Raw genomic sequence first — 17,944 nt, 5'->3', positions numbered from 1 at the left:
GCTCAGAGCAGAGGGCTTAACACCGACTGTGATGGGCACTGTCACACATGGTTTAGTCCGAGTGTTTGACTTCTTTGTGTTGATATGTGGTAATCGGAGCCACTTTGAACTACGAAACCTCATCTGACATCGATCAGTCGATCCAATCGAGCTGTGGTTCACTTTGTATGCGCTCAATATTGTTTGTGGGCCACAGTCGTAACTGTGCTTTGTACTCAAATGCTCAGCCTGCCTGCACATTAGTCTACATTGATCATGCATGCACCAAACTGGGCACTGATCAATTCCTGGCAACATTAGTAAACATCTTGTGTGGGATCCAGACAAACCTGCTCATGTTTCATTTGCTCTGGCATACATCTGCACCCCCTCCTGTTCAGACAGACCGTATCTAGAGCCAGTGTTTGGTTTGTCTGATGTGAGCCACTGTAGAAACATGGTGCAACATGGTGGCCTCTATGGAAGAGAAGCCACTGCCTCTGTAGGTACAAAGGGCACAGCCTAAGGAAACAAAAACACTACGATTTTTATATTTCAGGTGATGATACACTAATGAAAATATACTTATAAATATTATAGTCTAGTCAGTCTTTGCCACAGTGTGACATTAGATCCTCCTAATTCTTATAGACTGAACCTTTAATATGCAGTGGGTTTGATGACTGACAGAGGTGCACCATCAGTCCATATTTAAGTCACATATCAGTGACAACACGCCAGGCTCAAAAAATTCAGATCAAACAGTCAAGCTAGCACTGTTGATCAAATATGAATCAATATTCTGTTACTACATTGTCCATTTCTCATCTCGGATGTTTTCAGAAATACATTTTAGCGTACCATTTGGCTTTAATTTGAGAAAGTTTTACAACCAGGCCACCATTTTTTACCTACTTGAAAACAGCCCAACTTGCATGTGTCACTTGCAAGCTATTTCACAAACTTCGTTGCTCTGATCGGTTGTATGTCAATCCAGTTGCGCCAGTAGATAACACCCCTCAGAAACTGAAAATGACCTGAGAGATAATCTGGCAAGGCTATAAACTCCTGCAGTTTGATGAGAAAACCATTGTGCACACAGACTGGGGAAAATATGGTAAATGGGTCTGAGAGCAGAGATAGTGCAGTTTTTACACTAGGCTTAATTTCTGTATTTCTAACTTGTTGTGTGCTTGTGGTTCCTGACTTTTCTTATCTATATATACTTTTTGCTTTAAAAAAATTGAATGATTGATTGATACCTATTGTCAGAAAAAAGTTTTTGAGTCATAGCAGCTCTGTAGCGGCATCACTGACATAAAATATTAGGACAAGAAACAAACACATACATTTAACAGGACATTACAGTCACAAAAATGATGACAAGCGACAAACGATACACTACATTTAACACAGAAGATGACATTGAAGGCCATTTAACAAACATTTGATCTATGCTTGAGTTCCATATTGTAATATTTAAAAATATTTAAAATTTTAAAATTGACTGATGCACAAAATAGTTTTTCAGTCTAACCTTAAAATCTGGGGACCCTGTATGTTCGATGGTAACATCTAAATCATGTCTGCTACAGGGACACAAACTCCTGCCTGTCAAGAAATCGAGTCTGCCGTTTTCCTGACAGAAGAGCATATGCTGGCTCTCACTCCTGGGTGCATATCGTGCAGGTGAAGAGGCAGGGCTTCACTGCTGCCTCCGTAACTAAAACAGCAGTCTGACTGCCTGCTGACCACACAAGCACCTACCAAAGAAAGTTTATAAGGGCACAGTCGTTCATCCCCCCCCTCGCTCCCTTCACAGCCTGTCTGTCTCTCTCTCTCTCCCCCTCTCTCTCCTGAGAGGAAAACCGTGGACTCGATTTCCTGACAGGCAGGAGTTTGTGTCCCTGTAGCAGACATAATGATTCGGCATGGTCACCGGAAGTGAAATACACCGTAAAACTAGCTAAAAAGCACCAACCCAGTGAAAGATAACCACTCAGACGCAATACGAACTACTTCTGCCTGTAGGTCAGAGGCAGACTCAGGCACAGCAACTACCTCTTCTTATGTCATATGACGCGACATTGGAAAAAAAGCGTTTTTTTAAGAGTCTTGCTCCAACAAACCAAATTTTCCCATAATTTTTGGTCTTTATGTCAAAACAATCTTAAATTAAGTTTTAAAAATATCATTTTACACAAGATTATGCATAAATCTCATGAGGACATTTAACCTGCAAGTTACACTTTAAGGAATAAGGCAGATGTCAGTGTGGCAGTAAATGTACAGTTCAGGTTACAGTGTGTCAGTTGCTGCAGCTTCTTAACACTAAGAAAAGTCTCATCTTTTGTTTCCCACCTGTTGAAACAGTGATGGGGTTGGACCTGAAGTAAGCTGAGCAGGGTTAGGCTAACGTTAAGCTAATGCTAACACTAGTGTTGTACCTTTATAACTTTGCCTCTTGCGCAGTTGAGGCTGGATCACGAAGCTTTCAGAAGCTTCGTGATCCAGCCTGGAAGTGCTGTGTCTTTTGGAGACATAGTAAATAAATCTATGATAAATCCAACACCAAGTGTCTTCTGTAGTTCTTTATCCATTTTTCCATGTTGAAAACAGTTGTTGTTGTAAGCATGTTGTTAGCCGCCAAGAGGCAATCCCACTATGCCTTGGGATGAGTCTACTGACTAGTCAGAGGCTGTGTTCCTTACTTGTGAACACATCACAGGCTGTGTTCCTGATTTGTGAACCAATCAGAGGTTGTGTTCCTGACTTGTGAACCAATTACAGGTTGTGTCCTTGACTTGTGAACCAATCACAGGCTGTGTTCCTGACTTGTGAACCAATTAGAGGCTGTGTTCTTGACTTGTAAACCAATCAGAGGCTGATCCACAGATGTTTGAACAGATCAATCTCAACATGAGATTGACCCATCAAAATAAAATTTGCAGTGATGAGGGTAATGAGCTCAATCTTGCGGTAGGCATCATGTGACCACAGTATTACGGTAATGAGGTTATTGTCACAGCCTTAGATCTAGCTGTCACAATGTCAGCAAGGTTTCAGCATCACTTGTTTCACAAGGGCACCAAAAGTAATCTCACAGTGTCACTTTCTGGTGACTCCAGGGCTTCTCTTTGCCAGGATTCAGGATAGTAAAATCACTCCATCCACGTCCATCAAAATTCTGATTGTTTGGTGCATCTTCATAAAATACACATGATCAGTTACTCATGTCACATATCAGGCACAGCTGCGTCATATTATTGCTCCAAGAAGGGATGAAACATTAAAGTGATTTAAGTGTTTGTTTTTCACATGTCTTTATATCTCTAACTGGATTGTCTTGTTGCCATGTCCTAAAATGGCTTTCACTGTCTAATGTCCTCTGTTTACGTGTTTTCTTGTTAGTTTGGGATTATAAAAAGCTGCTAGAATAACTTCATCTTTAGGTACATATGTCTTGAATCAGGGCAGCACCTGCAACACACAACTGCACAAGAAGTGCTGCCTCCTCTGTTGTAGAGTTGTCAGGTGCTCTGGACAAATGGTTCTTAATGTTTTCTCCTTTATGTCTCTTTTATTGACAGCTGTGACGCCCACTGACAACCTGCAGCACCTGGAGGAGAAGGGGGAGGCATCCACTTCCAACAGCCAATAGCTTGACGTATAGCCAGCAGGACAGCTCCAAACTGGTACTCCAAACTTTTTTGATTTTTCTAAACTGCAGATGGAGATACTCTCTCTGTGTCTATGTATTAGCTAATACTGATCAAACTGAGGACAAATGAAAGAAATGAAAGTAAACAAGACATTCCATTTACTTATGGAACCTTGTGACCATGACAATAGCTCAGAGAATTATTTTCTACAACAGGCTATGATTAGCCTGCTTTGTTGCATATAGTTCCGATCCAGATATGTCTTTTATAATTCACCCATTCTTGAGAACTGGGAGAAATTATGTCCCCTAAAAAAACACTTGGTGAAAATGTGTTCTTTAATGATATATATATATATACATATATATATATATATATATATATATATATGTATATATATATATAAATATATATATATATATATATATATATACATACATACATACATACATACATACATACATACATACATACATATATATACATATATATGTGTGTGTGTGTGTGTGTGTGAGAAGTATATGTAAAGTATATGTAATTTATGAATTATTTTGGTTTTCCTTCATTTTTTTTCATTACTAAATGTGATCTGTGCAGAAAACAGCCTTGTCCCAGACAAGAATTCATTCTTTCAAACAACTGAAAAATGTGTTTGTTTTAAAATCTATTTTTTTTATGAAAATGTTGACACTTAAAAGTTGTGTCCCAGATTTCCATCAGATTTTTACAAAAGCATGATAATTGTTCAGGCATAACAAGGGTTAGCTATACCTTAAGGACCCTGTCATTCTTTCGGGTTTAAAAAGGTGGGAGTACTTCTCAAGCTTCTCAAGCACTGGTTAACTTTCTATTTTTAGACAGATTCATTCAATAATATTTCTATCAGATGTGTCTCCACCATAACATGTCAACTCTGTAGTCCTTCTAAATCAAAGCTAAATAAGAATTATGGTTTAAAAATGTGTATTTTGATTAACATTAAGAGACACTTAAAAAAAAAAAGGCTGCTCACTATGACTGTGTTGTGAAATGGAAAAAAAAAATAAATAGTGTCAACTCTGTAAGACGTCAACTCTGTCAGATTTTCCATCTGACAAAGTTGACATTACATTCAGAGTAAAAATCAAACCCCCTCAAAATAAAGTTTTGTCTCACAAATGAGTGAATTTTATCCATTTCCATAAACTCAAACAGTTACTGTCAGTGTACCTACACAACAGACCTGTTGACCAAAGACTTTCCAGAGGCTTCACTTACTAAATGAGAAATGAACTTGTCAGTGCTCTCTGGTGGACAAACAGTGTAAAAGACATATCTTATCAGCTGACACATACCTCCATACTGTTTTATCTGCGTGATTAACTCAGAGAATCAACCTTTTTCACAGCAGACGTTTTGACTTGTCAAAGCAGAAAAACAACATGTGTAACTAATAACACCGATAATGGTTGCATTCCATTTTGGTGAGCCACTTTCAGGGTCCTGGTGCACTTAAATGGAACAGAGCTGCATTGATGTTATTAGTAACACACATGCTTTTACTGCTATGACAAGACAGACTGTCTGTTTATAAGCAGAGGGCTGTAAATATTTATATACATGTGTGTCAGTGTGCTTTATTCCACAGTACCAGTGTACTGATAATAGTGTAACAACATGTTGTTGTGTAAATCATATATTTGTGCTCTGGTGATTATAAATGGAAAAGTCAACCTTTGAACATGAACACTGAAGTCTGATGAATACCGTTGGGAATGTGGAGTGCACTGGATCCCGCTGCTGCGTGTGTGGTTGGTTTCCCAGCAGTACATGCTGCTAACACAGGAAATAGAAAGAGCTAGAGGGTCTGTGTGTGTGTGTGTGTGTGTGTGTGTGTGTGTGTGTGTGTGTGTGTGTGTGTGTGTGTGTGTGTGTGTTTTCTATTGTTTCTTGGCTGAATGCCCAGAGGTGATGTGTGCGCAAGACCTAAAAGGAGGAGAAAGAGACGAGGTGGAGGAAAGAGACACCAAAATGACATCATGCATAGTTTCTAGATGCTGGCTCATGGATAAACGTGGTCATTTTGATATATGATCAATATATAGGCCCTATTTAAATCAGATTTAGAGCTATAGCACGTGGCTTGAACTGCATGGGGTGTATCGAGCTGCAGTTTCACTGGTTAAACGGTACATAATCTGAGTACAAAGTGAGGTGCAAGGTGGTGCACCCCGGTAGCTCACTTGCTAGAGCATATGCCCTATTAACTAAGGATAAGTCCTTATCACAGGGGCCTGGTTGGATTATTCCAGCCTGCAGGTCATCTCCCTCTCTCTCATGAGATCTTAAAACATAAAAAATGCAAAAATCTAAAAAAAAAAAAAAAAAAAAAAAAAAAAAAAAAAAAGTACCTAATATTTAGTCTCTTTTTTAAGTCAGTCTAACATGAACATTGTAGGACATTTCTTAGGACATTATCATATTGGATATTAATTCAAACTGTACTCAATACTCAATTATAATTTTAAAAGTATTTATTTTGAAAGGGCATAGTGCTGTGTTCATTGATAATGATAATGAACTAGGGTTGTCACAAGAACTGATACTTCCGATACCAATTCGATACCAACGCGAAAAAAAAAATTAGATACTTGCTTTTTTCTGGTACTGTCAGAACCGAATATACTACTTCTCCCTCGGCGAGCCGTGTCGAGTTTTGGCAGAACTGATGGGGGCATTATACACGTGTGAGCAGCACGGAGCAGTCAGTGGCACTGAAGAATAAAACCTGCCTCTTAGAAAAAAATAGCTTCAGCAAGTGAGAGTGGTACAACGCTTCAGCTCGTCGACAAGACAGATACTAAGAGTCGCGTGTGGAAATATTTTGCATTCAAGGCGGATGAATACGGAGCAATTCTAGACTCAAACAAGCCGACATGCAAACAGTGCCTCAGAAGTTTTCAAACGAAAGGAGGAAGCACATCAAACCTGGCCAAACACCTCAAAGACAGGCACCCCGACTTGTTTAGAGAATTCAAAGTGAGTGAGTTTCCGTTTACTATCACTGTTGTCACTGTCACGTTATACGTTAACCCCCGTCAGCTGAAGCGCAGCCGTGCAGGCTTCGACTCTCTCGCTCAGTCGTTCCCTCGTGTAGATGACGTTTAACGTAATGTAACGATACGGTCTGCGTCATTATACGTAAGGTGTCATGATGAGATACTGTCTGACAGTCTCTTATGTTATTTAAACTAAAAGTTTTTTTTTTCCTTTACAGTATCAGTATGAGCCAGACCAGGAGAAGCAGGAGGAAAGTCACACACTAACACAGCCAAAAATCACTGAAGCTTTTGAAAGGCACAGAAAATATGGCTCGAATTCAACTGAGGCAAAAAAGCTGAATAGGACAATAGCAGAGTTTCTGCGTTTGTGTTTTTTTTTTTTTTTTTTTTTAATCGTGGTATCGAATTAATATCGAGAATCGTGAAAATTCACAGGTATTGGTATCAACTACTGAAATTCTGGTATTGTGACAACCCTATAATGAACTATATCTTTTATATTAGACAGTAACTTTACTCAGTCAGTGTTTATGTTGTTGTTCTACTTTTCAAGTTTTGGACGTTGCCAACAAAATATTAGCTCACAGTTCATCACATGACAGTTGAGGAAGGCTGACCAACAGTAGCAGTGCCTTATAAAGAACACTTCTGACCATTCAATTATTAGAGATTTGACCACTGTTAGGACCTGGTCTACAGCAGCCTGATCAACACTCTGCAGCAGAAAGACAGAGGTGGTCGAGGAAGACAATCACTAAATATGCATAGAAGAGTAGATGGAAGCTTCCACTCTGGCCTGCAGGAGATTATTAAAAAAAATTCTCTCCTCAGCCCCCACGGCTGCTGCTAGACCTCGATTACAAACTTGCTCTGGGCACTACCCCCCCAAGGATCTGACCCGGGAACAGTGAGATGAATGAAGCAACACACAGACTGCTCTGGTTCTCATTCTGGTAGTTTCATTCCTCTAAGAACAGAACATTCTACATGCTAACAGAAACACACACAGGAGGTCTGAAGGATTAAAAACCTGCAGTCTCACTACACCCAGTGTATGTGTCCTCTGTGTCTCTGTCTCAGCTCTCCCACAGTTCACATGTAATTCCTGGTAAACACAATAATAAGACATTACAATTCATAAAGCTGGGAATGAACAACAGCCAAGTGCTCGCTGGGAAAGAAAAGGCCTGCAGGCAACTGGGACTGAAACCCACTGTCTCTCTCTCTCATGACTATCATGTGTTAGAGAGAGAGAGAGAGAGAGAGAGAGAGAGAGAGTGTGTGTGTGTGTGTGTGTGTGTGTGTGTGTGTGTGTGTGTGTGTGTGTGTGTGTCAGCTGATTTTCTGCTTTGATTTTTGAAAGCAAGAGGAACATAGACTAATCACTGCAGTGTTTTTCCCATCGGTATACTCAAAATGGCTTCAGTTGAGTGTGTGAAGGTGCAGGTTTGAGGTGAGAAGAAAGGGGGGATAGAAAATGTCTGTGGGATATGAAGCAGACAAGAGATTTTCCTGTTGGTCCACCATTTCTCTGCCGTTCTCTGTCTGATACTGTGTTCAGCAGGAAATGAGCAGGACACATGTTCCTAATCCAAATGAAATCAGTGCTTCAGTGTGTGTGTGTGTGTGTGTGCGTGCATGCGTGTGTGTGTGTTTATCTGTGTTGTGTGTTCCTGGTTAAACAGAAACATATGGCCCTGTTCAGTACTGGAACCACAGAGTACTCACATAATACATAATAATACTCTCACAGGTCCTTAGAAAGTTCTAGATGCTTTGCACGTATGCTTCAGGCTGATTCACAAAATCTCCCAGTTCTCATCTTATATGATGCTGAACTGTTCAGCCTGTCCTCACCAGGAACACAGTTGTATTGTTCATCAGTACAAGCCGCTTGTTACAACCCATATTTACATTTACTGTTAGGCAGTGCCCTCTAGTGGCTGTAGTAATAATTAAAGGAGGAATTCAGGTAAAGATCAAGCTAGTCCTCATAAGGAGGTGGTTGGGGTGGATGGATGGACGTTTACTCAGGTGACAGAAGACTTTTGATTATATGGGACTCCTCAGTCTCTTGGGTGAAAGTCCTGTTACCCCTTTTCCATGCACACATGCTGGCCTGGCTTGACCCGGCATGTCAGTCCAGCACTGCAGGGATTGGCATTACCATTACAACAGTGTTGCCTGCTTGAAGGTGTGTCCTTTGAATCGTGTGTTATCCAAAACCATTTATTATGAAGCAGCAAAACCAGAAAATTTTTGGTTTTCGTCAACAGTAACTTAACACAATTCCTGTACGGCTGAAACGTGACAGTAAAATACCGCAGATACCTGAACATAAATGCACATAGACAGGAGAGAAACTAGACTTCAAGCCCCAGAGATTCTGTTAGAAACTACAAAAGCAGTGAGAGCTGAACACACACTTTTAAAACGTCTTTCTTTTTGGTCTCTTGAACAAATATGAATTCACTCTTGCAACACAGCTTGTTTGAGGGAGACTGTGAAAGGGGATCATTGCAGGTTGGCCGCGGTGGATGAGACGTCACTACAGCCCACTTGGAGGCGGGTTTGGCTCGCTTTGGCCCACTCCAGAGAAGGTCCACCTTGGGCATGTCTCAGCGCAACTCCACACAGTTCACAGAGCTCAGTGGTAATGGGAGTGAAAATCAGCGGGGCATGGTTTGACTCACTTTGGCCAAAAGTATTAATGGAAATGTGTTTATTTGACCTATATAAATGACAGCTTCCCAAAGGTTAGGTAACATCACGTCATCCAAAACATCACCCGCTTGTGGCTGACTGTAATATAGTTAATAAACCCTGCCCCCTTGTTGTCAGTAGATGGGAAAAGAGCCAAACAAAAAAAAAAAAAACAGTACACAGACAGGTAAAATAACTTTTTTCCCAAAGCTGTCAGTTTAGGTAGCTCAAATTTGGTTTTAATAGTTATTTGATGCTATAAAAACATAAATGTTGAACCCTGCAATGTAAACATTTGTCACTGTTCCAAAAGACATGTAACAGGTGACTGTGTGGAGTGCAGTGTGTCATACTGCCCTGGGCTTAGGTTAACCCTGGGTTAACAGCGTGTGGGTGTGAAAAGTTATCCCAGGGTCAACTTTTAGCCCAGGGCTAAGGATTACAGATGTGCATTAGTCAACTATATGATAGAATGTTGCCACCCTTGCTAGTTGGCACCAGAAATACTAGTCGGTTAAACTATTTATCAATATTTTATTCACGTAGTGTCAGTTAACTGTTGCCTCTAAGGTGTTATGCAGCCGCCTGCCACTAGTCGGGGCTATGCCCCATCAGATGCCAGCCCCTCTTGCCCACCCAACCCTGGATGTTTTTATCAGCAAAGTTGGACAGATGACAGCTCGTAAAACCAGCGCAGTTTGGCAGTGTTTCGATATAGAAAATGGAAATATTGTTGAATGTAGTCTGTCAGAATAAACTGATGTAAAACCACTATACTGGAGCAACATGTGAGCACATTCAGCACAGACATGAACATTAACTTGCAAGCAGATCAGGTGCTGCTGCTAACACTGCTAACATCAGTTACACTGTGTAGCAGGCTGGCAGCTAACATCAGCTCCAGGTACACTATGTCATTAACCTGCAGAGACTGTGATCATTTTCAATCTGAAAGGTGAAGCATTTAGTGAGTTGTTGTCATGGTTTGTAGGTTAATGTGTAATGTTTGTATTGTACCGTGCAAAGTGGCTGACATTTTACCTGCATTTAAAATACAATTTGGTGATTGTAGACTGTGATTAACGACTTCAAATGGCTCTTAATAAACAGTATTTTTTCAGACAGTGCGTAACGTTATTAATTACTAATTTGCGCTCAATTTTAACTGCTTTCTGAGTTTTCTTACTGTTAAACTAGTCAACTAGTCAAAATTCAAATTTGCATTTAGTCGACAGGGAAATTAGTTGCCAGGAACATCCCTACTAAGGATATGTGGTGTGAAAAGACCTACAGCACTTCTTGGATGCAAAATAACAAAAACCATTACAGGATCACATGTACCTGCCAAAATAAAACAATATTCACATACATTATAGGTGTGTATGTGTATGTGTATGTTGTGATCCCTTCAATAATACAGACAGCTTCTGTTAATGAAATACTGCCTCTCTCTCTCTCTCTGTGTGTGTGTGTGTGTGTGTGTGTGTGTGTGTGTGTGTGTGTGTGTGTCTAAACACCTCTGCAGGGGATGGTTTTGGATGGCAGATTAAAAGATCTTAATCAATCCAACACACACACACACACACACACACACACACACACACACACACACACACACACAGTTTTAATAAAATAGAAAATGCATGCAGGCAGACCAGCAGCCGTTTTCATATTCATAATTAATATTCCATACAGATTTTTCAATCCAATCAGCAGCTTCATATTCCCAGATTAGAAAAGACTATAGGCCTCCATAATCCACAGTGTGTGTGTGTATTTGAGGAACTACTGTGGTTTTAATATTCAGTTAATCTGGTTTGATAACATTGCTTGAATAATGTTGTGTACAATATTTATTAATACTGTTCAAACTCAAAGAGCAAGATAAATGTTTTTTTTCCCCTTAGCATTATATGAAATGGAAAAAAACGAACAATAGACTGTAAAGGTGTAACAGGGGAGTCTCTGCTGGACGGACAGAGTCTGTTGGAGTTTAGTCAGTACAAACACATTTCTGTCCCTTTAAGAGTCACTGTCACTGTGTGTACCTGTGTTGTACAACAAGAGGCTCTGCGGTGTGTGTCTGTGGGGAGTGTCAGTACAGAGCGGTGGCAATGCTGTTTATCATAATTAAGATGACTGTTCATCATCTCTAAATATCTTGTCAAGCTATGAATGCAACACAGTTATCTGTGGGCCCATGTGTTGTGTTCACTACCACTGCAGAGAAATACATCTTGTTCACGTATGCCCTAAAGTGCCTGTGCTAATTATGTTTTTTGTTTTTAGCATTAGCAAGCCTGTTTATCAGGCTAATGTTGATGCTACCAACAGCTATGTGTGAGGGCCACAGTTATTTATACTGTGTGGCAGCTGCGAGGGTTGAGAGGACCAACACACAAATCTGATTTTAAATTTTGCCTGTTTTTTTATATTGATTATATTAATTATATTATTGAATATATATATATATATATACACACACACACACGCACATATAAATATATTAACAGTTTTACAGTTTTTCACAATTGCTAAGAAATATTTGTAGAAACCACCGTTTTCTCAAAACTCTAAACACAAAACCAAATATTTAAACTACATTCACAAAACTTATTCCATATTTCCTCAAGTCAAGGAGGACAAAATACTCACATTTGTGAGTATTTTGGAAACAATGTCTCTTACAAGATCACAGGGTGAAAACTGTCTGTGCTGGAGGACGACTTGACAACACCCTTGCTTGGTTTAGGGATTCAGTACATCAGTTTCAGGTTTCAGTCATTGCATTTAAGGATCCAATTTTAGTGTGTAAACAATTGTGAGAAACTGTCATTCGCATCATTAGAAACAAGTGTGAAGAATTTTGAGTCGCTGCGTGTAAATGATGAAGGTTGTGTTGTTGTTGTTGTGTTCAACATTTTGCAGCCGAAGTGCATCACAGAAACTGTGTCTTAGCAAGTAAAAATGTGTTTAGAGTTGTGCCAAAAGAGCAAATGATTTGATAAATGGGTTTAGAGCTGTGAGCATTTGGTTCACAGGATGGGTTTTAGTGTTTTAGCAATTGTGAAAAACTGTAAGTGTTATTGTACAAAGTGGCATCAGGGCAACACTAAACTGACACCAGGAATTTTTAATAATCATAAATAACTACAAATAAAAACACAAATACACTAAAATACAGTAATAATATATATATTCTAAACCTGAATTAAGAGAAACTGCCCATAAATTAAAGACATTAAAAACAATCAGCATTATGAAAAAACTAGATAAAAAAACAAAATAGGTTTACTTTTGACACATATCATGTGTGTCATGATCATACCAATATAGACAGATATAGCTATGATAAGCAAATATTGGATCAATAATATTGGTCGACTGATATATTGGTTTGGCTGTAACAATAATATGTGTTATGTTCAAAAATCAGCTGTATTAACATGTGCCAGCAAGAATCTGTGATTATGTGCAGTGCAGAAACAATAATTCAGAGTGGAGTTCCTCTTTTGAACAAAGTTATCATTTAAAATATGCCGGAGCTGCAGCAGTGCCCTCAGTGTAGGACAGCAGTTTATCATAAACACAATGAAGCAGAGCTAGTCGGTACAGCAGAGGATACAGTAGCATAGCTGTAGGATGACGCAGCTGTAATTTAAAGCTCACACGATATTAAACCACTGTTCATTTCCCCAGTTATCATGATATGAATCAGCAGACTGTCCATAAAGATTTCCCACAAAGCCTTTGAAGCTTCTGGTCTCATTTTGTCTGTCTCTCTTCTCAGTGGTGGGAGACAGATGGTGCACCATTGGTTTACTGCTTTCTATTCATTTGATGGGAAAACCTCTCAATAAATACACCATTTTATATCATATAAACTCCGAAAGTCGCATTAACAGCCTTATTTCTGGTGAGTTAACACCATACTGATCATTCTGCTGATCTTATTATCAGTGAATGTAAAGTGTTTCCTGAGGGTGGAGCCAGAGGAAATGCCTCAGTGTCATTAAAGTTGCAGAGAACGCACATGAATGTAGTGAATCTGATGGCAGTCTGCCTTTTTGAAATCAAGATATCTTGTCTGCAAAGTTGAGTTAATGAAGAGTCCAAAATGGGAATAACTGTTATCCTCTGGTATAACCTCTTTTCTTTCCAATTCTTTAGTCATCCACACAGAGGAGAAAACTTGACACTGAGTTTTTTTGGTGTGAGTTGCAGAGTTTTGGAGATATCAGCTGTAGAGATGTCTGCCTTCTCTCCAGGATAATGGGTTGGGCTGGGTATCATTCAAAAAAATTACAATACCACTACCCTCATATTCATACAATAGAGTTGGGCGATATGTTAACATTTTCCAAACGATGGATGGTGACGAGTGGCGATATCTTCCTCCCCCCTCCCCGTCCTCTCGAGTCTCTGAGTCTCAGCTCCACTGCATACATTCACAACGTCCACTAAACAAAATAAACTCACAAAGTGTAAATATTCTCACACCTATTTTCCTTTTTTAACAGAGAAATACAACCAATCACCATCTGAATTCAAGTTAATCCTCATAGAACACACTTCATTCAAACTTGATAGAAAAACATGTACATCTCACTTAAACTTAGTCTGCCCACTCCCCAACAATCACCAACTCTTGTTTGGTCGGCTCAAATTAAATCCTTATTAAATAAAATTAAATCCTTATATCACCAAGTAAAAAGAGTGCAAAGAGTCTGACACTGCAGGCTGTTTTCCTCTCACTCCTCACCCAGCTCAGAGCACTCATGGTCAGTCTGAGTGGGTGTGTCCTGTGCCACTGGATGAGAGCGTGGAGCAGCAGCTGTCACTCTGCAGGCTATTACATTAGCAAAACAATATGACAAACAGTGCCCCAGAAATCAGACAAAAAAAACAGCCAGCAATGGATTCAGCTCATCATCAATGGGAGATATATTTGTCCAATCACCCAACCCTATCAACCAATACCAAACACAGTCATTCATTTGATGCCTTTTTTCAAACATCTGTCTTTATGAAGAACACTTGCAGTGATTGATACAAATAGCATTTTTTGTCTAGATGAGGGTACAAAAAAGGATCATTAGAGGTATCGTTTGACTGGAGAAGTTTTGATACTTCTTGATACTGAGTTATTACAGTTGACACCTTAAAGGCACTAGTACCAATACCCAGTATTGATACTGATACCCAAATGGCACTTGTGGTAATAAAAGCGCCCCAAAAAAAATTAAGAACTTTCAAAACCAGCTTGTAGTATGCAGTTTCATGTATGAATATTTTTCCAGCAGAAAGAAAGTTCTGGTAAATTCTACTGCAGAAAGTTCCTACACAAAACTGCTCACAACAAGGTCTGTGGATTATCTTGAGTAACCAGGTCATGATTTTCGGAAAGAGACACTGGTTTTGAATTTTTCAAAGGTATTTGTTCTGCTCTTTGAGCACCACAAGCCAAGTGCCATTTAGTTCCATTATACTGCTGAGAAAGTTGACATCTCTACAGCTGGTATCTACAAAACTGTACAACTCACACCAAAACTGTCTAGATGGATATACAGCACTACTGTATATCCAATCATCAAAATGTTATCAAAACTGCAATATGGACTGCACTATGGAGGTGCAGTATTTGTTAAAGGCAAAATGTGTCAAAAACTTTTAATTTAATGAATGTGTTGATGTCCAGAACTGTCCTGTACTGTCAGATTCTACAGACTTAAAAACATCTTCATTTGGTACAGATTCTTGCAAAAATCACGACATAGTCAGTTTAACATGTTTTTCTATCAAGAACAATTATGTAAAAATGACCATTACCTCTTATATCGCAAATCATATCACAATTGCATTATCAGTCAAAATAATCACAATATATTTTTTTTTTTTTCTAAATCATTCAGCTCTGTCAGAGCAGAGGCTGAGGTCAGCAGCACTGAGTTGTGACCAGACAGTTGCAGGTTCATATCCAGCCTGGTGCCCTCGACACATACTAACACTAAGGTGCCCTTTAGCAAAAGCATTGAAGCCACAGTGGAGTTGTCCAGTGACCACAGAGTGGTTTAGAGGGAAGCTCCCAGTGGGATTATGGGCTGTTTCTAGGACACAGCCTAGGCTCTGACATTTATCCTGCACAAAAAGTGTCATGCTAATGTCTGTCAGTACGTCTGGCAGGTTATACGGTGAGCTCATATGTGCCCTTGCCTGCACACATACAGTGATCTGAGTGTATTTGTATGTCCATAGCTATTCCTGCTATTGTTGCTAGGTGCATGATGTCACAGCCTAACTCTAACCCCATTGGCTGTCACTGTCTCTCTTTTTTTTTTTGTCTATTTCAGACAGTGTGGCCGGCTGAAGGGAGAGCTGTAGCGAAAGTGGAGAGGCGACGGGGCTTTCCTTTCCCACCATCCTTTGCTTTTCCTTCGGCCCTGTGGGAGCACTCATCCACACCACTGCACTGAAACACTCATCACTCTTTTTCCATTCCGTCACTACACTCATTCGCTCTCTTTCTGCCTGTCTATCTGTCTGTCTTGCTTGATGAATGGGTCAGTGCTAAGCACTACAAACCCGTAGAGAGCTCCCAGTAAAGACCAGTTGTTGAGGCTGTAGAGCTGCTAACAGAGTCCATCCTCCTCAGTCGATGCAGCAGTATATCTGAATTCAGCCCCTCAGCAGCCCCCCGCCAACTCAGAGTCTGGCTCAGTCCCACAGGGTCCCACAGGCAATGAGGAGGGCCAGGGGCTTCATCTCTTTCTAGACTTTTCTCTTCTCCACCTTGTGTCTTCATGTTTTGGGGGTCCTCTGGTGCCCCCGCCCTCTGTCAACCCCCCCGCACCCGCTGCCACCACGGCCGGCCACCCCAGTCGCCTCGTTGCCATGCCGACAGAGACACTGGCTCCAGCCCTGCCAGATAGCAAGGCCGCTGGACCTGCAACACCCTTCAGTTCCACTGTACCCCTCCGCATCCTCAACAAGGGCCCTGACTACTTCAGGAGACAGGTAATGTTACATTACTCTGTAGAATCAGCTCTGTGTGTGTGTGTGTGTGTGTGTGTGTGTGTCAGTGTTACAGAGTGTATGTGCTACACTGGTAAACTTTGCACTGAAATGAAACAATAAAGGCTGTACCACAATGATGCCATGATAAGACCTAAGCTAACTCGGCTTAGACCTGAGACAGTGAGCCAGAGAGAGACGAATCGTTGTAGACCCACTTTGATTCTACATCAGCCCACTTCCTCCTCCTCAGACCCCCACAGAACAAATGCAGATGCAGTGGGATCTAACAAGTTTGTCTGGAGGTAAAGTTACTGTAGCTAGTGAGCTAGTGTTAGTTAGCTGGACACACTAATGTTTGCAGCTTATGTTAGAGCAGATTAAGACAGAGTTTAATCCATTTACCACACCTGTGTTCTTGTGTTTCACCTTTTTTAAAGGACGACAAAAAAGAGTCAATGTCCAGACTCATGAAACACTGAGTATTGCTCTTCTCAGAGTCTCCTGCACACCTTCAACATGGAGAGAAATGGAAAGTTTGACAGCTCTAATTATGGTTGCAAAGCTATTGGAGATGGTGTGTAGCAAAGGGTCAATTGTGCTAATGAGTTGGCACTAACCAGTGAAATCCTGAAAATTACAATATGGACTTTTATGTATATAATTTGAAGTTAGACCTTAGAATTATTTCCTTTGGATAGTTTACTATGAGAAGTTCTGACCATGTCAGCTGTAGATTCATTCTGTAAACACTGCTTTGTGGTCGTGCTGTCACCTCACAGTGGGGAAGTTCCAGGCTTCAAACCTTACTTGATCAACTAAGGACAGAGATATACTTGCTGTTTAACCACATGTGTGTGTTCATATATGCGGCGTGATAACTCTGATCATGTACACAACCATTAGTCCAAACTAGGGTTGTCACGATACCAGAATTTCAGTAGTCGATACCAATACCTGTGAATTTTCACGATTCTCGATACTAATTCGATACCACGATTTAAAAAAAAAAAAAAAACACAAACGCAGAAACTCTGCTACTGCCCTATTCAGCTTTTTTGCCTCAGTTGAATTCGAGTCATATTTTCTGTGCCTTTCAAAAGCTTCAGTGATTTTTGGCTGTGTTAGTGTGTGACTTTCCTCCTGCTTCTCCTGGTCTGGCTCACACTGATACTGTAAAGGAAAAAAAAAAACTTGTAGTTTAAATAACATAAGAGACTGTCAGACAGTATCTCATCATGACACCTTACGTATAATGACGCAGACCGTATCGTTACATTACGTTAAACGTCATCTATACGAGGGAACGACTGAGCGAGAGAGTCGAAGCCTGCACGGCTGCGCTTCAGCTGACTCTCATGACAAAATGACGGAACGTAGCAGGCATATTCGGGTTAACGTATAACGTGACAGTGACAACAGTGATAGTAAACGGAAACTCACTCACTTTGAATTCTCTAAACAAGTCGGGGTGCCTGTCTTTGAGGTGTTTGACCAGGTTTGATGTGCTTCCTCCTTTCGTTTGAAAACTTCTGAGGCACTGTTTGC

The 17,944-nt window shown here is 40.3% G+C and overlaps 1 protein-coding gene across 2 annotated transcripts in view; it reads left to right on the top strand.

Moving 5' to 3' along the window:
- fam110b (family with sequence similarity 110 member B) overlaps positions 1–17,944 on the top strand; it is a 75,398-nt gene that overhangs the window by 47,700 nt on the left and 9,754 nt on the right. For both annotated transcript variants that reach the window (XR_014771672.1, XM_084732608.1), the window contains exons 2-3: positions 3,570–3,674; positions 15,736–16,399. Coding sequence is in view for 1 of the 2 variants with exons in the window: in XM_084732608.1 (XP_084588734.1) it covers positions 16,277–16,399 (123 nt within the window). In the remaining variant the exon portion in view is untranslated. The remainder of the gene's footprint in view (positions 1–3,569; positions 3,675–15,735; positions 16,400–17,944) is intronic.

The sequence above is a fragment of the Lutjanus erythropterus genome, chromosome 12, assembly GCF_056507025.1.
Source record: "Lutjanus erythropterus isolate fLutEry1 chromosome 12, fLutEry1.hap2, whole genome shotgun sequence".
NCBI classification, from domain to species: domain Eukaryota; kingdom Metazoa; phylum Chordata; class Actinopteri; order Lutjaniformes; family Lutjanidae; genus Lutjanus; species Lutjanus erythropterus.
Note: the sequence above shows the minus strand (reverse complement) of the source record. Positions and strands in the feature narration are given on the sequence as shown.